Source organism: Lepisma saccharinum, chromosome 29 (genome assembly GCF_977018435.1).
Source record: "Lepisma saccharinum chromosome 29, izLepSacc3.1, whole genome shotgun sequence".
NCBI lineage: Eukaryota > Metazoa > Arthropoda > Insecta > Zygentoma > Lepismatidae > Lepisma > Lepisma saccharinum.
In genome coordinates this window covers 4,475,268-4,500,101 of record NC_139257.1, presented here as the reverse complement: position 1 = coordinate 4,500,101, position 24,834 = coordinate 4,475,268, and the positions used below count along the sequence as shown (strand labels likewise).

At 36.1% G+C, this 24,834-nt stretch overlaps 1 protein-coding gene across 2 annotated transcripts in view; it reads right to left on the bottom strand.

Annotated features, from left to right (window-relative positions):
* Positions 1–4,514: 4,514 nt before the first annotated feature.
* The window catches only part of LOC145981297 (uncharacterized), a 77,663-nt gene continuing 57,343 nt past the window's right edge, over positions 4,515–24,834 (bottom strand). For both annotated transcript variants that reach the window (XM_083114486.1, XM_083114485.1), the window contains exon 3: positions 4,515–5,788. In XM_083114486.1, the coding sequence (XP_082970612.1) occupies positions 4,612–5,788 (1,177 nt within the window). In that variant the 3' untranslated portion in view covers positions 4,515–4,611. The remainder of the gene's footprint in view (positions 5,789–24,834) is intronic.

Here is a 24,834-nt window from a genome sequence, read left to right as displayed (position 1 = left end):
TATTTTTATTGAACATTCTACTTACTTTGAAAAGGAATACAGCACTACTATACTAGTACATATGTTCTGCGTTACAATTACTGTACACTCGTATCTGTTAAAGGAGGTTTTCAAAGTGTCGTCCTTCTATCTGGATGCAATACTGTACGCGATTCCACATTGAGTTTCGAATTCTTTCAAACATCACTGGTTCATTTTGGAATTTATTACAAGCATGTACAAGTTCTTCAACCATGCCAACAGGAGTGTTGTACACTACGCTTCTGAGGTGACCCCAGACACAAGAATTCAAAAGATTTAGATCTAGTGACCTTGGATGCCACGGTACAGGCCCGCCTCGACCTATCCATCTTTGATGAAATCTGCTCGTTAGATGTCGTCACACAGCAGCAGCAAAATGTGCCGGAGCTCCATCATGCATGTACCACATACTGTGATGTGGATCAAGGGGAACATCCTCAAGCAGTCCTGGAAGATTATGCCGCAAAAACCGAAGGTACCTCTGTCCATTGAGTCTTCTTGGAAGATTGTGTGGTCCAATGAGACGATCACCTAGAACCCCTAAACACACACTCAATGAGAAACGTTGCTGATGTGGTGACTCATGAACAGCATGTGGGTTTATTATACTCCAAACAAACAATACCATCGCGCCTGTAAATAAATTGTTACTTGAAAAACAAGGGTTGAGTGCAACCTGTTGTTGAATCCACTGACAAAACGTCACTCTAGGAACACAATCCTTATCACTGAGACACCAAACTCATTGGAGGTGGTAAAGGTAGAGTGAATTGTGATGTAAAATTCTCCAAACACTACTGTGGCTTATTTGCATTTGTGCGCCAATTCTCCCCGTCAAAGTTCCTGGAGAGTGGTCTCCTGCTTCCAACACCATACACTCAACAACCTGCTCTCCTACCACGTTGGAAGCTCCAAAGTTCTTTGGGGCGCTGATGTACCCTAGTAAATGTGTGACTCACGGGGTGCCTGCAAGCAGGGTATTTTTCTTGGTACAAGCGTGCAGCCTCTCGTGCATTGCCGTTAGCTAAACCATACACAATTTCACTACACAGTCCAGCACTACTGATGTGACTCCCACAGTACGATTACACTGTGTACTGTTTGTATCCATACAACCTCACCTCTTGGAAATGTTCTGTTTCATTACAACGCCACCTCTCAGAAAGGTTCTGTTTTGTAAACAAAGAGCAAACCTCAGACCGCGCAAGGATAAAGCACTTGGTGTTTACATAATGCAATCAATGACAGCATATAAACACTAATTTGAACAAATTATTAGCATTTTGCCAACTAGGACGACGTTTACAAACAATGTAGTCAGTGGCGGATGTAATCACACATTCGCAATTATCTCGAAAATGGCTCACTTGCAGACCCATGTTTACTGAGACTTTTTTGCTTCTGTTATTGTGTACTTTTACCTGTGTCAGTTTGTGTAATTACTTATGAGTAGGGATTGGAAGTTGAGGAAAAATCCTTTTTTTTTTTTCCTAGTGTCCGAAGACGAGGCCCAACATAATATATGTTCATTTTGGGTCATTGTAGAACAGAAAAAGTTGGGTTTTATTTGTCCTTTTTTGCCTTATTGGTCCTTTTTTTAGACTCTTTTTAGGTCTTAGGGACTTTTTTCCTTGCAACTCGACCTTCTTTCGACTACGTTTTTACTGCCCATTCTCAATTCGAATCATCATCAGTTCATCACTTCTAAAACATCCTTTCTGTTGTAAAGAAATAAAAAAGAAAGAAATACATACATTTGAACCATCCCTGAAATGAGAAAAACACATTTTTGGACTGAAAGAAGATGCATTTCGTTGATATAGTTTTTTCGCACTGTGTGTTCCATACCACCAGAATTTTTTATTTTTTTTATTCATTAAATATGTAATTAAAACTGAAGTTATTAATTAATTGGGAAAACATTTATAAATCCTTTTTTCCATTTTTAGGTCCTTTTTTTGGCAATTTATAGGTCCTCAACTTCCGAGCCCTACTTATGAGACACTGCAGTTAGGGCCCAACATTTTCTTGATCTCGGCCAATGCTAGGGGTGATGTTATCAGCACCACACCACTGGCCTCCTTTACCCCCCCCCCCCCCTTCGGGCAGTTTCTCCTCGAGGTACCCACTTTATTCGATGCTGGAAAAGCTTGAACTTGTGGAAAAAGTCCCAGTTCTCTCCCACCGGGATCGAACCTGGGTCTCTCGCTTGGTAGTCAGATGCCCTAATGACTGAGCTACCATGGCTCCCATTTATAAAATAAAGAATGAAATTGCACTTCTGTTGAAGTCATCGATGAAATATGGATATCCAGATAAATATATAACACCATTACTCCAAATAAAGATTTTTTATTATTCTGCATTATAATGGTGGTTTATAGTTATATGATATATTCGAGAAGAAGAATATCTCAGCACGGTGTTTGTTGTTGTACTACAGGGCATGTTGTAAAGCTGCTATTCTCAGCTGATGCTAAAGTGTTAGGTTGCCACATTAACGATTTCTGTACTAAAAAATATTTCAGAGCAGTCAGATTATTTTTGAGAAATGGACATTCTTATCACATGCTGGATGAGCAGATCTGGAATGTGAGTCAAGAATGAGTTTAGAGCTATTGGTCATATGTATCATGGCAATCCAGTAGAGTAAAGGAGCTATTTTCTAAGGAGCATGTAACTTCTCTCCACTATGAAATCCTTTATTAAAATGTATTTACTGCATGTCAGATACATGTTATAACACACACATTGAGTCCGTAGTATGCTTCCTTGAATGTCCTGAAAGAATTGGCTTTTGTTGTGAATGATTTGTTACATGCTCAGTACAAATGTGGCTTCTCTCCTGCATCAATTGTGGAATATTGTCTCCTATATCTCTTTTGTGCAAATGATTTGTTACAAGTTGAACATACGAAAGAAGGCTTTTCAACACTGAGTTTCTAAATGTTCTTCAAGATTCAACATATATTTAAATAAACTGTTTATGTTGAACACACAAAGTTGTCTATCTCCAGTATGTATTTTTAAATGTTTTTAAGAACTTTTCTGTGCAAATGTTTGTTACATAGAGAACACACATAGGGTTTATCTGCAGTATGAATTAGTAAATGTTGTCTATGGTTTTGTATCCGTCAAAATGATTTGTTAAAAGTTGAACACACATATGGTTCATCTGCAGTATGATATATTAAATGTCGTCTAAGATGTTCCTCATATGCAAATGATTTGTTACAAGTCGAACACATGAAAAACTCTTCAACACTATGATATTATGTGTTTTGTAAGATATGTAGGGGATGTATTGTTCTATGTTGAACCCACAAAAGGAATCACAAAACTATGAATTTTAGAATGTTCTTTAAGATCACACATGTATTTAAAAAATCTGCTGCATGGGGAAACAGCAAAAGCACCTCCCTGCAGTATGAATTATTGAATGTCGTCTAACAACTACATTCCATGCAAACGATTTGTTACAAGTTGAAAACACACGGGGTTTATTCACAGAGTGAATAAATGAATATTTTGTAAGGTGTTGTTTCCAAGTAAATGATTTGTTGCAAGTTGATCACACATAGGGTTTATTTCCAGCAGTGGCGTACGCAAGGGGGGGGGGTTACGGGGTTTAAACCCCCCATCCCTTGATGTTTTGAAATATTATGAAAAATGCTGTGCAAAAAATTAAAAATGGCCAATGCATGACAGTCAAAGATCTGCGACAATACTACTACTCCTACTACAAATAATAATAATAATAATAATAATTTGAATTATTATTCCTATGCAGCACAGAGAAAATCACAGCATTCCAAACACACACGTCTTTCTTGAAAATAAACACGAATTCTTGAAAATAAAATATGAGGGCAACTATGATTTAGAAGAGAAAAAAGTTGTCTTGTATCTCAGCTGCAACAACGTTCAATGTCCAATGAACATGTATTTTTTTGTGTGCGAACAATGAGCATTAACTAAATAAAGTTCTTGGTTCGTTGTAAGCGGCTAATGCATAGACAAAGGCTAGGCGGACAAGAATAGTCACCAGTCACCTTCCCATTGTTTATCGCGGCACGGCACATTTGAATTTCTGAATTCAAACGACAATAAGCTTAACTATTTAAAAATGCTTTGTTGGTAAGAACAGCGACACAATCCAGATGTGAATTATCGGGGACAAAACTGGAAAAATTCCAACCAATTCCGGGAATCGAACCCGGATCTCCCGCGTGATTGTTAGACGCCCTACGGGCCAGACCACCATAGCCCCTTGGATGAATTCCATACTTTGATTATTTCAATTTATTTTAATATATTTTTTGTTTTTATGTTAAAAATCGCATGACTAGAAAGTAATTTCGTTCTATTAAATAAAAAAGTAAATACTATATTTATGTAGACCTCTACTACTTAATATTAATAGTGGTATCAGTAATATTACTAGTAGTAATTCAACTAATTAATTATGAGCATTATTAATTAATTAGGGGTATTATTATTTAATTAAAGTATAACAAAACAATGGTAATGTGAATTTGGAGAAAGTTTTAGAGACAACCCCCCCCCCCCCTTGATGAAATCCTGCATACGCTACTGATTTCCAGTATGAATAGATAAATGTCGTCTAAGGCTTCCTCTATGTGTAAATGATTTGTTACAAGTTGAACACACATAGGGTTTATCTCCAGTATGAATTACTAAATGTTGTCTAAGACTTCCACTCTGTGTAAATGATTTGTTACAAGTTGAACACACATAGGGTTTATCTCCAGTATGAATTACTAAATGTTGTGTAAGATATTCCTCATGCACAAATGATTTGTTACACGTTGAACACACATAGAGTTTATCTCCAGTATGAATAATTGAATGTCGTCTAAGGTTTCCTTTCTGTGTAAATGATTTTTTACAAGTTGAACACACATAGGGTTTATCTGCAGTATGAATAATTAAATGTCGTCTAAGGCTTCCTCTATGTGTAAATGATTTTTTACAAGTTGAACACACATAGGGTTTATCTCCAGTATGAATTACTAAATGTTGTCTAAGATGTCCTCTCTGTGAAAATGATTTGTTACACGTTGAACACACACAGGGTTTATTTCCAGTATGGATAATTGAATGTCGTCTGAGGGTTGCCCCCTTTGTAAATGATTTGTTACAAGTTGAACACACATAGGGTTTATCTCCAGTATGAATTACTAAATGTTGTGTAAGATATTCCTCATGCACAAATGATTTGTTACACGTTGAACACACATAGAGTTTATCTCCAGTATGAATAATTGAATGTCGTCTAAGGTTTCCTTTCTGTGTAAATGATTTTTTACAAGTTGAACACACATAGGGTTTATCTGCAGTATGAATAATGAAATGTCGTCTGAGGGTTCCTTTCCGTGTAAATGATTTGTTACAAGTTGAACACACAAAAGAGTTTTCACTACTCTGATTTTGCATGTGAAACATTAGTTGACATTTGTGATCAAACAAATTGCTGCCATCATTGCAAACAGTATAACCCTTAGAGGTTGAAGCTTTTGTATATTCTGTTTCCCTTGTAGATTTTAAATTAGTTTCACTATTCTTTTTCCCAGAGCAGCGTGTTGTCGGCAGTGTTGAGCTGCACTTAGGAGATCTCATTGGTAGTGATTGGGATCTAAGGTTCTTATTTGCACCAAAGTTAGTCTCTCTAAGACATGGATATTTTTCACTATCCAGTTTTTCCTGTATCAATTCACTTCTAATCGATGTGCACTCCAGTGATAACCTGGAAGAAGGTAGACGTGTTTAAGAAAATTTACACAGAAATATTTCAGAAAAAAGTGTTATGATACTATACTCAGCTTTAAACAATTTACTACATTTATCTCTAAGCAAATTACCAATTAGCAACTACAATCCACTTGTTCGATGTGCTACAACTGAAGAATAAAACATGAATTCCAAGTAATAGTACTTCTTGTGAAACAATAAAAGTAACTTCCAGTACTATGTACTTGTAACCTATAGTTACACAATATGATATCACAAAAGAAAAGGTGCTCTTTCAGAAGGCGACAAGATGAGTATTTTATAAATAATATTTTTTATGTTCATGTTCATATGTTTTTGTAAGGATGGGAGTCCATGAATATTCATGTGTGATATTTGGAATTTCCAGCTAAATGCATCACACTATTCCTGGGATGGTGTAGGAACCGGTGTGCAATCACATGCAGAACGGTTATTTTGACATAATCCTGCTCTGCTAATGGCTGCTTTGGGGAGGGGGAATTTCAATGTTGTCATATCTTGTCCAAGTGGTGGGCGAATTGACTGTTTGACCGCGAATTCCTTTGCAGGTAGACACGGCAGCACAGGTCACTGCCATAAAGGTGGTCCCTGTGCAGGAAATAAGGATGGTGGGATATTAGAATACGGGAGCGTTGCTGACTGAATACTGTTCATACTTTCTGATTCCCTGCTGCATAGGATCATTCAACCAGGCTTTTCTGATGCTCCACTGGTCCATTGTTTTTCATAAATTGTAAATAAACCACATACGATTCTCACTGTTATCCAATAATAAACTATAACATAAATCAATTATTTCTGATAGCTACAGTTTATAGCTGACAACACATCAGAAGAGTTATTAGATGCTTTACTAGAAAGTATTCATCTGCATCTGAAAGGCATAGTGCAAAAATTTTGTTCTAAGTGATTCATTGAAAACATAGTGATGGACTGTGATCATGATAAGTGATACATGCCCTAGAAAATATGCTAATTACACTAGTAATCTTTCCCTACATCATTATTAAATATCTCTATTAGTAAGACATAGACATTACTGTAAGTGCTTTAAAAATCACCTGATATTAGTGGTTTGAAAATTTTCAATGATTTCTTTCATATGTCTAATATAACACAATGGGTCTCAAGCATGCTTTCAGGCAGCTAGAGGTGCGCAGTACAGAGACTTTATTTTGGTCAGAATGACATTAGGACAGGAAATATTTTTAATCCCAATATTCACGATTGGAACAATTCATAATTTTCCCTCTAAGTTAAGAAATTTTACTGTGTAAATCTCAAATTATACGCACTATTTTCTCTGAAGTGATTTATTTTTGCATTTCTAGAATGGAAACCAACAATTTCCGAGAAGTTTCATACACTTAAAATTCAGAGAACACTGAGAATTAATCACTTTTAAAAGTGGCCATTTGGAATTTCTCGACTGATCTTGATCTTGAAAAGATGGCACATCATTACAAAAATTCACAAACTGGGATGGGAAATTTTTATCCCGATCCAAGTACCAACTTCATGATTCTGCACATCCCTACAGTCAGCTGTACAACTGGATTTTTTTTTGGCTGATTTAAGAAATATAGTAGTAACTATAAAAACATCTCAAACACAAATTGCAAAATGCATCATATTTATTGCAAAATGATGTCTGCCCACTAAGTGGTAATGGTGTACATAATGTTCACTAGGACTTGCAATCATTATTTTTGTATATAATTCATACTAGTAACTATCACAACTATTTTATTTTTTCTAGTTGACCAATGACACATTGTGGACACATGCTTGCTTTCACACAGCTGTATATTTTGGAATCCATTGTCAATTTGAATAACATTTATTTATGTTTCAGGAGAATATTGTATACTTATATATAAATAATTAAACATTGAACAGAAAAAAGTCAGACAAAAAATGCACATGAGATCCAGGATTCACTTCCAGAGGATGATATCTGATCTGATGTACAAATTTTACCAACACTCAAAGTGATTCTGGGGTTTTCCCCAGAGGATGACACAGGGGAAGTGGGGAGGGGGGGGGGTGATGCATCACAAGTCAACCAGACTGACCCTATTACATCCCCCACAAAACAAGGAAGAGTTAATAAATTCAGTGTACTTCACATTTGATATTTTAGGGTCTTAAACAATATTATTGATCCCTTCTCTCTCCCCCAGAAAAAATTGTCTTCTTTACTGTATTCAGCCTCTCATCAATGAATGCTTGGGAGCGATGAGGAGGGGGTGGCAAAGTCAACTGAAGGGTTGATGATTCTAACTATGGCCATTGGCTAATATAGATAAAAAAAAAACGTTTTTGTAGATTAATCATGGCAAAGTGCAAATCACATTTAATAGCTATACCATAAAGCAAATATAACAAAAACTTTTTAAAAGTGCAAATACTTCATTGTTATATGTTATTGTTCCCCAAAATATTGTTTATATTTTTATTCAATTTTTATTTCCGAAACCAATTTTGGAATCATTATTTATGAATGGCATCACATGTGACTTCAACATTCAGTCTCGATGTTTCTTGATAAGGATGTTGACATCCTTACCTTACCATCCAGCTCTACAGCCCTTTGTGGAATTTGGTTTCCTCCACTAATCGCCTCCAAGCTTTTCCATACGCTCCTTCCCTCCAACCTTGGATCTTCATCATTTCCAGGTCTTTTGTGACCTTGTCTGTTTGGGTCTACCTCTCTTTTTACATAAGTATATCTTTTCTTGAAATATTATTTTTGGTAAACGATGATCTTCCATTCTAACAATATGTCCAAACCATCTTAGCCTTCCCGCTTTTATAAATCTAACAATGTTTTGCTCTTCTTCTATGCTACTAATTTCTTCATTTGTTCGGATCCTCCACTCGTTGTTTACTTGAACAGGACAATATATTTTCCGAATTATCTTCCTTTCAAATATACATAGCTTAAGTTTGTTTTCTTTGATGAGCGTCCATACTTCTGAACCATAGGTTACTATAGGTCTAATCAGTTTTTTATATATTTTCACTTTAGATCTTCTACTTATTACCTTACTTTTCAATAGCTGTATGTTGGCATAATAAGCCTTATTGCCTGTTTCAATCCTCTCTCTGATAGCATTGGTTATGTTATTCTGGTTGTTGATCAAATCCAAGGTATTTGAACATGCTCACACAGTCAAATATTTTACTACCTATTTCAAATATTTATCTTGTTTCTTCTGTGATTGTTTGAAGTCACAATCATGTACTTTGTTTTTTGTGTATATTGCTACATCGTCAGCATAAGCACAAATATGACTAGTTTTGAAAAAGATTGTGTCTCTTTTATCCACCTGATCTATTGACGTTTGTAAAGCCAATATAAATAATGTAGTAGATAGCCCATCTCCTTGTTTTACTCCTTTTGTATACTGAAATTCTTCCCCTTTTGTTGTCCTATTTTGACTTTTACCGTGGTTTCATCCAAAGATATTGCTACTAACTTAAGCTTCAGCTGGATGTTGAAAGAAATCCAAATTTCAAGGGTGTCGTTAGTTCAGTTCTAACAGTACCAAGGGAACACGAGGGAGGCGCTGGCGTTGCTTTCAAGAAATTCTCCTTTTTCTCCATCCACAAACCCTCCCATATTCTTACCCAGTTTCAGCAACCCAACCTCGCTGACAGATCGTAAAAGCAGCGAGGGGGAGAATGGAATGGTCGTGCCCACTGGCCATTGACAGATGTGCCGAAACCCTGAAGAATAACTGTTTTCCTTTCCTTAGTTGAAAGAAAGCTTACACATCGTCCTTTGAGATCACCAGCCTATGCACTGTGAACCTGCATGTTTCTTTTTGTTTCCGTCGGTACATTCATTTCATTACAGTAAAATGGCCAACTAACATAGATTATGTAGTAAAATACCTAAAATAGAAATTCTCCGCTTTGGAATCAGGATTCTGTTCTTACTGTTCTCGTGCAAGAAGCTACACACTTTGTGTTATCAGTGCCTCTCCGATGGCGTAGTGGTGACGTCGTCGCCTTGTAATCAAGAGACCCCAAATTCAATACCCGGTGGAGACACATAGTGGCTCCAGTGGCATAGCAGCCACCCCCGCAATGCAGGGGGGGACGAAGTGTAGGGGCCCCACAATGTGCTCTTGAATTTTTTATATAATCGCAGAAATTCCACAGGTAGTGTCGCTTATAAAAAAATAGATTTACGAAACAGAAATCTGATTCTCAGTAACATCATATACGACGTCTGCGATAACAAGCAGTGACTTATTATCTCAGCCAGAGGGGCCCCAGTAACTTGTCATATGGGCCCCCCTCCGAAATACAGAATTAACTTACTTGCTCACAGATGTCCATCGATAGTAAAATATCCTTCATCTCATACCTTTGTATCTACGCAGTTTGTCGTAAATGTAGTGTAGTGTGTCAATTGTCTACAGTTATGAATCCAGTAGAAATATTCAGTTTCTCAACCAGTCGATCCTTATTTTACAATAAACATCAAAGTTCTTAATTCGTAACCTCTTAGTTTTACACGTGATATTTAAAATGTAACTTCCCACCAAATATTTTCAAGGGGGGCCTTAATTATTTTCATATTGAAATAAGAGCTGAAATGAATTTCCCACATTGTCTACACTTGTTACGTTTTACTTCAAAGGGGCCGAAAACTCACTTAAAGGTGGGACCCATAGTAAATTATCCCTTTGCTGTAAAGACCATTATCCCATGCTCTGCCATGCAGGGTATACAACGTATGAGTTGAATGTGACCATTATTTTGTGTAATTTTGTAAGTTCATTTTTCTTACAATTTGGCATTTTGTGGACATTTCTGTCGAACTAGTTCTTATTTTCCAATGTGTTACGATTTTTTGATCTGCAGTGTTCGCAGGGAAAATTCGTAGCTGCAAATTTCCTTGTTCGCGTTGGGGATAAAAGGAAGGATCCTTGTGTGGAACAACTTGAAGATAATGCAGTAGGTGGAGAATGATTATGGAAATTCGAGCACTGAAGGTCTATTAATAAAAAGTTCTTGTTTCATGAAAAAGTCCTTAAGAAAGTATGATCACTGGTCTATCGAAAAAAAGAATGGCAGCATTAAAATTATGAATAATGATGTTGAGGTCTACTAACCTGTGGCAATCTTCTTTTTCCAAGCTGCATTTCATTGAGTGACAAATTTTCAGTGAATAGAGTTCCTTCGCAGCTTTATTATCTATCACTCAAGACTAGAGTCCACAGTTATTTCTTCATAGCAGATTCAAATTTACCTTGTGATAGGTTACTACCGACAATCTAGATGTCCGGTTCAACCTCCATTACTGAAGGATAAGTTTGTTGCTTGAGTATATTACTCACTCAGTATTAGAAGGCTAATATGAGCGACTCTTTCATTGAATCTTGGCCTGGAGGAACCAGGGGATGGCTTAGGGGCTGAAGGCACATCCACCTCGAAGTCCAAAAGAGGAGTGTTTACTATCTTTTTACAATTCCACCAAAATGTATTTTTTAGTATCTGTGTAATATATGTAACTTCATTAAAAAAATATTTCAAGCAAAAATACAAATATTTCCAGATTTTTCTTCCAGTTATTTTTCAGAGATTCAGAACATCCTGATTTAGTTTCAAGAAGGTACTACAGTGATGTAAGTCGATAACAAAAAAATAGGAAGGCATAATATTTGAGGTAAAAGTTAATTTCTTGTACAACGAAGGGGGGAGGGCAGCTAACTAGCTAACTATTGTACCTCCGTCCCACTCTGGCATCATATTTTTTTTTTACACTAAGGGGGCCCCCTCAATATTTTACTTGCAGGGGGGCCCAAAGATCTGTGCTACGGCACAGAGTGGCTCGGATCTCACTTTAAACTATACGTCCAGTCCCGATTTGCCTTTCTGTGCATAAATTGGTCTCAAAATAAGTTTAACAAACAAACGTTTTGCTATCAGTTCACAATTATATTTGGCTGTGCTCTAATAGTTGGAGATATTGATAAGTGTCCAAAATGGATAGATGCACGTAAAAAGTGAGGTATTTGCAAAATTTCCGGTAACAACTCTTGAAGCATCGATATATTATAAATTGTACATATATAGTCTCCCCACAATAACGAAATATTAGCAAGCAGATGGAGGACTTTCCCTTCCCTTTGAAATACCATTCTATATATAACCGCCAAACTCAGGACATCTATTACTCAATATTAGTCTGTTTGATACCTGGTGGAGGCACACGACACAGTGGTTCCGATCCCACTTCGAACTGTAGGTCCAGTCCCGATTAGCCTTCCTGTGCATAAAGTGGACTTAAAACAACAAATCAATCAATCAATCAAGATTAGTCAAAAGCAGGCACGTATCAAGAAATATATTTCGGGGGGAGAGTCCGAACCAAGTCTCAGAAATAATAACAATATAAATGATGAAATTAAAGTATTCACATTAGATTAATGACATTAATGAAATATGTAAATTAATTAATAATTTATTATTATTATTACATGAATAGGCAAAAAGACTGTGTAAGAACAGCTGTAGCTCCTTCAGCACCCACTCTGCGTATGCCAGTGCCCTCTGGATCTCCCTCCCATAAATAGTCCTTGGCTCGTAAGTGACAGAAAAGCCAAGGTGAATTCCTTTTTATAATATCTAATTCTCCGAAACTTATCTTTTGGAATGAGAAAATAGAGATTAAAGTTGATTTGAAAAAAAAAAGTATTGAAGGACAATAACAGGGAAGTTTTCCCTTTCTAAAGTCGGCTGGGCATCTCACTGGCCTGCAGGAGACTAAGATTAGATTCCTGGGCATGTTTTGTAAGGTCGGATTTTTGCAGCCTTCTCTCTGTTTAAAGTGGCTCTGGGTATTCACCCATTCTGAAATAAATAGGTACCAGTGGAAGTCGACACACCTTGGGGTGGGGGAGGCTACAGCAGACTGGAGCGTGATGCTTGAAAACAAAAGGATAGAGAATGAAAGTGAAAATAAAGATTGATTGATTGATTTGTGGTTTCAAGTCAACTTAATGCACAGAAAGGCTAATCGGGAGTGGACCTACAGTATAAAGTGGGATCTGAACCACTGTGCCAAGTGCCTCCATTGAAAATAAAGAGGCAAAACAGACTGAAAGAGAGGAAAAGGAAGAGGAAAAGCAACCAAAACAGACTATAATAACAGAGGGAGGGGTGGATTGAGAGAAATGAAGATACACATTTCTCATGATGGAGTGAGAAAAGGAACAAAGAAAAGAAACAGTACAGAACGATAAAGAGATAAAGAAAGGAAGAGAAACAAAAAGAGAGGCATACAGAGAAATCTATAGAAAGAGAGAATAAGAAACCGAAGCAAAAGGTAAAAAGCGAAATAGAGAACGAGCAAGTGGAGGGAGAGACAGAAAGGGAGAATTGAAATGAAGAAAGCTCTATTTCTGAAGAGCCAGGGAGAGAGAGCATAGAATGCAGGAGGGATAATGGAACAAGACCTAATCGTGAAAAAGATACTATGGTTTTACACACAGAGAGAGATAAAGGAGTTATAAATAAAAGGGAGTTTTCTGTATTACAAGTTGTACACTCTCCCAAGTCTCATTCCAGCTCAAATGAGGGAAAAAAAAAGTCGCCCTACTTTCGAGTGCAAACGAAATTTTAAAATTGTAATCAGAAGCCCCCGGGTTCAATAGCCGGTGAAGGCACGTCGCTCTCGAAGGAGTGGCTTGGATCCCACTTGAAACTAAATATTAAGATTTCACCAGATTTCTGACTGTGATGCACCGCAAAGTCATAAGTCCTATAGGCTCGAATGTCAGTTAATGAATGAATGCTTCCTTAGTTAATGTTACCAATGTCAAGTCACTGTTCAAATTGAAGGGGATTCCAGTAAAGTGTCTCCTGTCTCATTTTCCTCAGCCTCTACATCTTCCAACCAGTAACATAAATTTTCCCCTTCATAAATTTTGTTATTTTTGTATAATTTGTCTTAATTTTTAGGTTCATTTAACGTCGACACGACAGTCAAAATTGTCAATTTTTACATAATCTTACATTAATTTTTGTATTAAGTCCTATGTTATGCACAGATAAACTAATTGGGATTGGACCTACAGTTTAAAGTGGGACCCTAACCTGGGAACCCTTGATTACAAGGTGATGACGTTACCACTATGCGATCGGGGAGATCATTAATTTCAGATGAAATTCATGGTTTGGAAATAAATTTATTAAAATTTTGTTACTCCACACCAAACTCACACAGAGCATTGTCATCCTATTAAATTTTGCACTTTATAAGTTTCATAATAATAATACGCATGATGATCATAATAATAATAATAATAATATAATGATGAACATTAATTTAAATTTTTATTTTATTATTTACCTTGAGCCTCAATAAATTAAAATAAATCAGTTCTCGGGTCTCACCGCAGCACAAAAGATTTAGTATAAGTATTATAATTGTATTAGGTAAAAAAAGAAGTCAAAATGCGAAAATGGGAATCTCTGAACCACCCTCTTCCATCCTACATATTTTTCAATTCCCATTATAATGCACAACCTAGATATGTAAAAAAAAATCGGAGAGCATCACAGAGTAAGTCAACGAAGTAACTGGCTTCCTTGTTTTCGATCAGACTTGTAAACCGACGTAATTTGTGTAAACTAAGTGATGGCGATTCACTTCCTCGACTTGCAAGACTATCTGTCTTGTCTGAAAGTAGCCACCCACTGAAGGAATGAATGCACTTCTCTGAGTTTCCAAGGTCTTTGCGTGGACAAAACATAAACCAAATGTCAAAGCAAGATAAGTTTACAAATTGTGGTGTGAAACCCTCCCCCCTCCTCCACTCCAAGAGGCACATGACCGGTGCCGCAGATGGGAGAATACACATTCAGAGGATTGCTTGCCCAGAAGCGACAGCAGCACCATAAGCGGAAAATCCTCGGGCTTTCAGAAGGCGTGGGAACTAAATACTTGTATTTTTTGTAATAAAATTATGTAATTTCTGTTGAAGATATTGTGCAAACACTTGGAATTATCTATATAAATTCACAACACTAAGATGCACAATATTGAACCTAAATGGTAAAATGGTTTAAAACTCTTCAAACGCCCCATTTAAAGCTGCTTTCACATCCAATTAATGCTGCACTTCCAATTTTTTGTACGCCAAACTAGAATCCCAAATCGATTTTTTATTCATTACATCACCTCGTGTATCCTTCTAGAAAAGCCTTGCAGAGTATCACCGAAATTGGGAGCATATGTTAGGAGATTTTGTCAATAGAAGGAGAAGCAGTTTTCAGCTGTTGAGAGAAACATCCAGCCGAGGCTTCATCAAATTTCTTGGAATTGAAACATGTTTCATTGCCTGTAGAAGCTTACTTCTGTTCACACTGTCAAATGCTTGCTTTCAATCAATACATACTATGTGTAAATCTATTCCATGTTCGTAGTTTTTCTTAATTATTTGTTGCATAATAAATAATTGATCAGTTTGTTCTGAATCTGCATTGGTATTCACTAATTATGCTCTCTGAATATTTCTTAAGTCTGTCGTTAATAATTCTTGTAAGAATTTTATATCCTACGTTGAATTGCATAATACCCTGTAATTTGAACAGTCTGTTCTATCTCTTTTTTTTTGTATAGGGCAGAGTAGGCCAGTTCTCCATTCGGTGGGCATTTGTTCCTCCTCCCAAATTTGCATTATCAATTTACATATTTCTTTTATCATTTCTGGACCTGCATACTTTAATAGGTCAGAGGTAATTCTGTCTTCTCCTGGCGCTTTCTTAGATTTTAATTCTCTGATCTTATTTACAATTTCCTGTTCTGTCAGTGTTTCTTCCACATTTGATTCCAAAGTGTCTGTTTCTTGTTCCATATTTTCTACTCTCTCTTTTCTTCTTCATCTCCCTGATTTAATTGTTCTTTAAAATGTTCTGTCCATCTGTGTAATATTATATGCTCCTCTCCTATAAATTCACCATTTTTATCCTTGCAAGCAATTGCTTGGGGTTGATATCCTTGCTACGTCTTCCAGCTAGGAGTATGAGCACTCTTCTACACCCAGGGCTTGCTGGGTTTAAGTAATAGTCTTAATATCGCTTAATTAATGTTTTATTAACAGTAATTGATTTAACTAGAAACTAGTTAACACACATGACTCTACACCTTTAAAAGACACTTCAACCGAGATACATACTTTACACAAGCCTTACAGAGGTCAATCTTTTACTTTAATTCAAGCTCTGCTATATCCAACAAATTATAAGCAGTAAAATAATCACAATATTTTCACAAAAGGACTTGCAATAACTCAAATTTAGACTTACAATAAAGTCATCTTTCATATCTTTCATTCATCACCCAAAAAGCCCACAAAATCTCAATATTTCTTCATAGTTACCAATTCGCTTATTTTTTCGGAGTTACCAACATATGTGATAACACTAGAGTTGACAATACAGGCCCTCATATACATGTGACACACTTACAGAATAACATTGATTCAAACAAACATGTACATAAATTAAACAAATAAACAATAAATCTCTTGCTACGACGTAACTTGGGTAAAAAAAAAAACAGGTAAAAATTTTGATGAAAGTTTATTTATAACTTTCTAAAAACATTTTCACAACACCTTAGTTCACTGCATCACACCCAAGTTCCTTTCTTCTTTCTGGGGAGCAACTGTAGATCTTGAGGTTTTCAAAGTTCACACGACCATTGGTTGCTTTGTTTTGGGATAGAGCAATTATGCTGTTTCTCTCATGCTCTCTTGTTCTAGGGCTGGAATAACTTTAATTCCCATTTGGTCCTGGCAAAAAGGTGTTTCATTAATTGAGCAATCAAAATGACCCAGTAGGTTAACTGGATATATGCAGATGTTAGATCTAGGCTGGGTAAGTATCTAAATCCTTTGATTTGCAGGAGAGACTCATTTAGATATTTAACAGAACTCTGTGGTACTAGCATAACAGCGTTTAGCAAATGAAAATCTATATAGGGCCGGACATTGTCATCGGGTTTGTCTACACTAGAAGAGCTAATTCCTTTCTTTTTGTTATAGGAACAGAGTATGGTGCTTGGTATGTAGATTCAGTAGTTACAAGGATATCACGTTCTACATCCTTCATGTTATCTGGTTTCTCAGAAAATGCCTGCTGATAATCCATTAACATGGATAACAACTCCACTTGTTGAGAATCAGATATGTCAACTGCAGCGACCTTCTCTATAAGGTCCAATAGGGTACACATCCATTCATCATCATCTTCCATTTCTTGGATTCTCTGGATGTACCAGACAATGTCGACAAAAGAACTGCCTTCATTCGCATTAGGAGTCGTACCAAAATGTAACTTTACTACATTCTTCTAGAAACTAATCTTGGCTTCGTGCTGCTGTAAAAATGGCATTCCTAATAAAAGATCGGTACCAAAACCATTGAGTTTAAAAACTTCAGTGTTAAAGTTCATTCCTCCTATCTCTATCTTATCAGATTGGCTACCACACACCCTCTTCTTTAGACTGCCCGATAAGTCAACAAGTCTTACTTCTGGAACATTCTGTAGCTGCACTCCAGGTAGACTGTTTACTAATTTGGTCCAGATGGCATAGCTTAGTACTGAACACTCGTTCCATGTATCCATAGCGCAAGTCACGGGAATATCCATCACCTTACGCAGTACTACCGGTGACTTATATATTTCCCTTCTTTCGTGAGCCGTTCTCATTTCTTTCATCATTCTTTCCTCTTCAGTCTCTGTTATTTGAAAATTTACCTGTATTTCCTGGATTTCTATAATTGTATGGTAGGGTTGCTCCTTTAAAGTCCTATGCCCAAACGGGAACAAAGAATCCAGACATGGCTTTAGTTTGTCTGAGATGACTGTGACCTTGGCTCTGATAGAATTCTCGAACCATAGCCACAGCTTGTTCTTGTTCAGAAGTTAAATTGTTCACCCTGGTTTCAGCAGGATCTTCTAATCTCGATCTATTTGGAGGCGAGTATCTTCTATATGTACTCGGAATGCTCTCTTTGGAATCTCCATTACTTCTATTTTGGGTTTCTGTTCCGATATCTGTTCCTATTGAAGTTCATCCTATCTTCTTCATCCCTAGCTCGTTCAAACCTTCAATCTTGTCTAGTATCATTAAATCTAGTTTGTCTAGAAAATCGGCCACCAGATCTAGGGTATTGGTTCTGAACATTTCTCACCTTGAAGTTCTTCTGATCATTGGCATCTTACCTCTTAATTTATTCTCTTCACTTCCAAGCATCTGGATCATCATAGATACAAAAATCCTTCAGAAAGAGAGCCAGCTCGTCAATGGATTCAGGATCATGAGCTAAATAAAGACCTCTAATTCTGTAGGGTAACTGCCTTATTATCAGGTTTATGACTTCATCTTCACTGAAGTTGTCAAACAGGTTTTGATATGCAGCATATACACACAAGGCGTAACTTTCCATGTTTTCATGTACTTGCCGATAGTATCATCTAATTCTGACTGCAGCTAACTGACTTTGCTTTCCATTTCATGATGCAAATTTCTCGCGGAATTTGTCACAAAAGTCTGTGTAATCTATAAAGTTGTCAATGTTTTCTGACAGCTAATGTTCAGCTTCGCCTGTGAAAATGCGTTGCAATAACTCTAAGCGATAGTTCTGAGGGACTTGCAACAATTCGAAACTAACATTAAACTCCCGAAGATATTTTTCCGCAGACTGGGTTTCAATATCCACATTGAATTTTGGAATGTGAGATATGTCGGCTAGGAGAGGCATCTTAAATCCCTGGCTTCTTCTAGGTGGATATTCATCAGAGCTTCCTCCCTCAAGGCTTCTCTTTCTTCGCTCAATAATAACTCGATCTTCATGACCAGAATGTTTTCTAGTGGAAGAAGGTAATTAAAAAGTACACGCTTCTGGATTCAAAACTTGTAATTCTCGAGAAACTCTTGTAGAAGAACTCTCAGGCATCATAACTTTGGTTTGAAATTGTAAACTATGAAATTGCATATCCAAATCGTTAATCCTTTGGAAGAACAAGCCGGTCTGTTCCTTGATTTCTTGTCTTATAGAAACCTCTAACTTTCTGGTGTCACTCTTATCTACTATTGCCTTCGGATGCTGCACTGCTTTCTCAATGTCTTTTGTTTGTTCGCTCATGGTCTGAACAGCAGTCTGTAATTCTTGTCCAAAAGCATCTACTGTAGTCTCCAATGTTGTCAACTTCTCGGGCTGGATGTCAACTGGTCCTTCCTTATTTATAACTGTCTGGATTAATTTGAGGCAATTATTTAAGTTTTTATCCCATTGCTCATTCCAATCAGCCAGAGGTTGTAACTGTTCTTGGACAGACTGTCCAACTTTCTCATTGACTCTCTCCATTTCTAATTCTTGCTGGCTACTTACTTTAATCTTCTGAAGTTCTTCTCTCAGTCCCTCAAATTGGTCTTCCTTAAATTGTAAAAAGAGAGCTCTAAGTTCATTCATATCCACCTTACGTTTCTCTTCATCATCTTCTTTCTCTTTCCATCTCTTTTGATCTTGCTTCTCTAACAAAGACTCAAGTTCTCACCTTCTCTCAGCTTCTTCTTCAGCTTTCTCCCTTGTTCTTGCTTCTCTACCAAAGACTCAGTTCTCGCCTGCTCTCAGCTTTCTCCTTTAGTCTATTTCTTTCTTTTGATCTTCTTTCTCCCTTTTGAACCACTCAACCGTTTAGGAGGTGAAAGTGTAGGCAGGATTACCTCTGGCTCAATATCCTTGGGAACAGTGGTCTGACAGTTACTACAAATCAGATCACCTTCTAAAGTTGCCACCTCTTGTCCATCACAATAAAAATGCTTATATTTCAAACATTGGGAACACTGGAAGTACTCCTTGTTGTCCGCCAGATCTTCACAGCAACCAAATTCCAATTCAGGACCCATGGTCTTCCTGCACTTACTCCTCAGACTCATGCCAATACTCATACTAATATTCCACTTATATCTTCGTGATTCTCATAAGGACGAATTATCCTCACTCGGAGCATGAACACTGTATCCTTCACACTAACACTATCACAAATAGATCAATTGTGCATTAAACCTACTAGGTTCCTTATCCCTTTTCAAGTCTTATTGTTGTCAAGTCTTAACGTTGTGGATCCAAAATTTTTGCTACATCTCCCAGCTATGAGTATGAGCACTCTTCTACACCCATAGCTTGCTGGGTTTACGTAATAGTCTTAATATCGTATAATTAACGTTTTATTAACTGTAATTTATTTAACTAGAAACTAGTTAACACACGTGGCTACATATATAAAAAACACTTCCACCGAGATACTTACTTTACACAAGCCTTACAGAGGGAATATTTTAACTTAATTTCAGTTCTGCTATTTCCAACAGATATAAGCAGTACAATAATCACAATATTTTCACAAAAGGACTTGCAATAACACAAACTTAGACTTACAATAAAGTCATCTTTCATCACCCAAAAGATCTCAATCTTTTTTCATAGTTACCAACTCCCTTATTTTTGAGGAGTTGCCAACATATGTGATGACACTAGATATGACAATACAGGCTCTCCTATATGTGTGACAAACTTACAGAATAACGTTGATTCAAACGAACATGTACATAAATTAAACAAATAAACAATAAATCTTTTGCTATGACGTAACTTGGGTCGTTGCATCCTCTTTTCAGTCGTTTCAGAGCAGCATAAAATTTTCTAATTTCGTTTTGTTTAATGAGGTATTCAACTTCTTCTATTCTACACTTAATAGTTTCTCTTTTATTACTTTTGCAAATTTTGTTTGCTTGCTGTACCATTTCTTTACATCTTTTGCAATTATTCCGTGTTTCCCTTTGTATCATCTTATTTCTAGCTTCATTCTTTTTTTATATTGCCTCTTGACATTCATCGTCAAACCATTGTTGTTTTACTTTTCCCATCTCATAGCCTATTACATCCCTCGCAGCATCTTTCATTATTGTTTTTACTTCTTGCCATCTATTTTGAATCCCTATACTTTCTTCTTGACCTTTGATTAGTTTACTCCTTATCGTTTTTCTATAAGTTTCCTTTGCCTCTTTCCTTTCTAATCTTTCTATATCCCATCTTTTTACCATTACTTTTTTTCATGTGTTTTTTTGCATATCTTATCTCTCAATTTTGTCTTGACAAGGAAATGGTCAGTGTCAAAATTTGGTCCTCTACAGCTCCGTACATACACATATTATTGAAGCTGCATATCTACAATTAATTAGGAGATGATCTATCTGATTAGTTCTGCTGTCATCTGGTGATTTCCAAGTACACAGATGTATTTTCTTATGGGGAAAATATGTGCTTTTCACAACCATTCTACTTCTTATTGTAAACTTGATCAAAAATGTTCCATTCTCATTACTTTCTAGATGTAATGAATGCTTACCAGTGACGTTTGTGCATTCATCTTTGGTTCCTAATTTGGCAATTGTTGACATCGATAACGTTTAATAACGAAATATTTTGGTGTGTTCCAAACAAATTTTAATTGTATTCATGTTTTATGAGGGAATTTTAGGAAGTCTGAGACTCAGTGTCCTGTATGACACATGGTGGTTTTTAATAACTGAGTACTCAAAAAACAATTCAAAGTTATTTTTGTAATCACTTAAAGTGTTGGAACATGATTTGATGTAAAGTTAAAAGACAATAGCTTGGAGGATGTTACACTTTTGCATGGTTTTTCTCAACCCCTTCCCTCCTCTGCTGCTCTCGCTCTTGAGAATTGCGTCTGCATATATTAAGGTAGATGTTTTTATCTTCGGCTCAGTGTAATGTCTGGGAGTCTTCAGTCTATATTTGCTATTTTGAATTTCAGTAAGTTCAATGTGGATGTTCAAATGTCTCATCCAGAGTGTAAACAGCTGTCATTCTTTCTGCTACTGTTATTAGTTGCATAAACAAAGAAGAAATTGAGTTTTTTTAATTTTTTTTACTAAAGTCCACTTTTATGCACAGATATGTTAATTTGGACTGGACCTACAGTTTACAGTGCGATCGAACCACAATGTGCCTCCACCGAGTATCAAACCTGGGACCCCTTCATTACAAGGTGACGTTTCCACTCCACTATCGGGGAGACAAAGAAGAAATGTTACGGAGTTTTACAATAAGGTTTATTATGATTTCTTCAGTAAAAATACTAGGTACTCAAGATATATGAAAGTCGCCAACTTGGTGGCAGAGTGCATTAAGAGATATCCTTCAATTTCACTATGGTGTTCGAGTACCATCATCAATTTCGTTCAATCAACTCTCATCAATATCATAGCAATAAGTCCAAAGTACCACAAAAGTGACATTAAATATCAAAATTACAAATTCTACATAAAGAGTGAGCTCCCTTTATGTATATTCTTCACGTACTTATAATGAAAGGCAGTGATTTAAGGGCAAAGTAAAAATATTCATGACATTGTTCACATGGCGAAGTTAAGGTATTAATGCCATCTCTTCCACTAAACCATTAATTACAGTGGTCATTGTTTTCCTTTACAATTTATTATATACCATTAAAGAATGAGTAAAAAGATAAATAAAGAATAAAGTAATAAAAGAAAAATAAATTAATAAAAATAAAATATATATAGAATGAAAGTAATATAGTTTGCATACGAGGAGTTATACCATTAACTACAGTGATCATTATTTTTTACTAATACAATGAAAAGATGACTGAAGAGTCAAATTAAAAATAAAAGCAATACAGATTCTACATGACCACACACACACACACACACACACACACAGACACATACCTACAGAGAAAGCAAATTTAGTGAGCTAAACGTCTTATGCATTATTTTCTGGGAATTCAATCTAAGTCCAATTGTTTAGCATGTGTGATTTTAATTGTCCTTTGAATGTTACAATTGAGGAGGAGGCTTGGTTTTCAGGGGACAGTCTGTTCCAGTGTCCCGCAGAGGTAATGGTAAACAAATTGGCATAGAAGTTAGATTTGTGAAGATGAATGGATGATAACAGAGATTTTTCATGTGATCTGATGTTGGAGCAGTGAAAGTCGGAAAGATGTTGCCTTGAGGTACAGTCATGCAGAAAGGGTCAAAATAAGCCAACACTCTAAATAACCATGGATTATTCCACGTGAAATGAGCCAATTGAAAGAAAAACTTGCTTCATTTTTTTTTACACATAAATATTTGGCCGAATATGACAAATATGTAATATTAGACTTGACCAACAAATATTTTGAAAGTTACGAATTTTTGAAAATTTGAAGATTTTCAGAAATTGTGTGGATGAACGAACGCACCATGTGACACAAGACATGTCATATCTCAGAAACTATGTGGAGTATTTTGATGAAATAGGTATTGTAAAAGATGAGGACAGTCATAACAGAAAATGACTATATTACCACTCTTACTTAAAAAGTGGAAAAATCTTTAATTAAATAATATGTTGTGATGAAAAAAAACACTGAAAAAAACACTCTATTTTGGGTATCTCAGGCTTTACCACAATGAAAAGTGTTACACAGCATAAACAACACGTCAAACATAATATTAAAAAATCAGAAAGGTAATATTTTTTATAGTAAAAATACCACAGGTTTAAGTATAGGGTGTATGAACCAATTTTCCACTGGCAAGCAGCTATATTTTTGACCAATGGCCCTAAGAGACTCACAAATTACCACTAATATGAGTATCCATAATACAGGGTGGCTAAAAAGTCACTTAACACCCTCGATACAAGGCCACTGCAGCACGCAATATGGAAATGGTGAAGACACAATCATTATCAGGCCAAGGGGGAACCACATTGATGTAACCCGCACAGCCCACGGCCATCTTGATGTCCGCCATCTTGAATTCAACTTCAGAATTTTAAATGGGAAGGGGGTGATATGATATATCAAATCAGGCTAGAATTTCATGAGAAATGCAATGGTAGTAGTTAGAAACGGGGCACGAACGGCCACTCTCCCAAAATCTAACAATTTCATAGTGAGCTCACTTAGTGTAATTTAACTGAAAATCATGATTTTAGCTGATTTTCTAAGTGTAAAAAACTGAAAATTTGTTTTAAGCAAGAGCTTAAATTTGAATTTTATTGTATAAAAATTCTAAGATTTAGATAATTTCCCCTATGATATCCATTTTTTAAAAATTTCACTTTTTCAAATAGTAGAGGTATTGGAGTCCTTCTAAGCCGTACTTGGTACGAGGCTTATTATATTTATTAATTTAAGCACAGTGGTAAACCTATTTTGACGATGTTTTTGTTGATTTTATAGTATTGCAACTCGTGATTTTTTCATCTCGTACTTGGTACGAAGCCTCTATTATTTTTATTAATTTAAGCACAGTGGTAAACTTATTTTGACGATGTGTTTGTTGATTTTATAGTATTGGAACTCTGTGATTTTTTCATCTCGTACTTGGTTCGAGTGTCAATAAATTACGTAACACCCACACCCACCCACATTTACTTCCGGTTTACTTGACAGACATCTGTGGGTTTTTCCAGTTTTTTTAAGTATATAGTTTTATTAAGTATATAGTTTTTGATTTGAGCCCCAAAAAATTATATATAAATACCAAAACCAAAAATAGTAACAGACTAAGTATACACACTAATCGATCAGATTGAGTTTTGATGTGATAAGATGTTACTTGTTGTCTCCGGAAATTCTGTATAAATAACATAGCTGAAAATTTTATCATATTAGCTACAATTATTTTACTTTGAAGGTGGTTCAAGTCGTTTTTCACACAGATTGAATTTTGACTTGATTGTGCGTTTTGTATTTTTCCCCGAGAAAATTAATAGTCATAGAGGGGGCATGAGCGATCACCCCCCATCCAAATCTAACAATTTCATAGTTTTCTTAGTGTAATTTAACTGAAAATCATGATTTTAGCTGATTTTCCAAGTGTAAACAACTAAAAATTTGTTTTACGCAAGAGCTTAAATTCCAATTTTATTGTATAAAATTCTG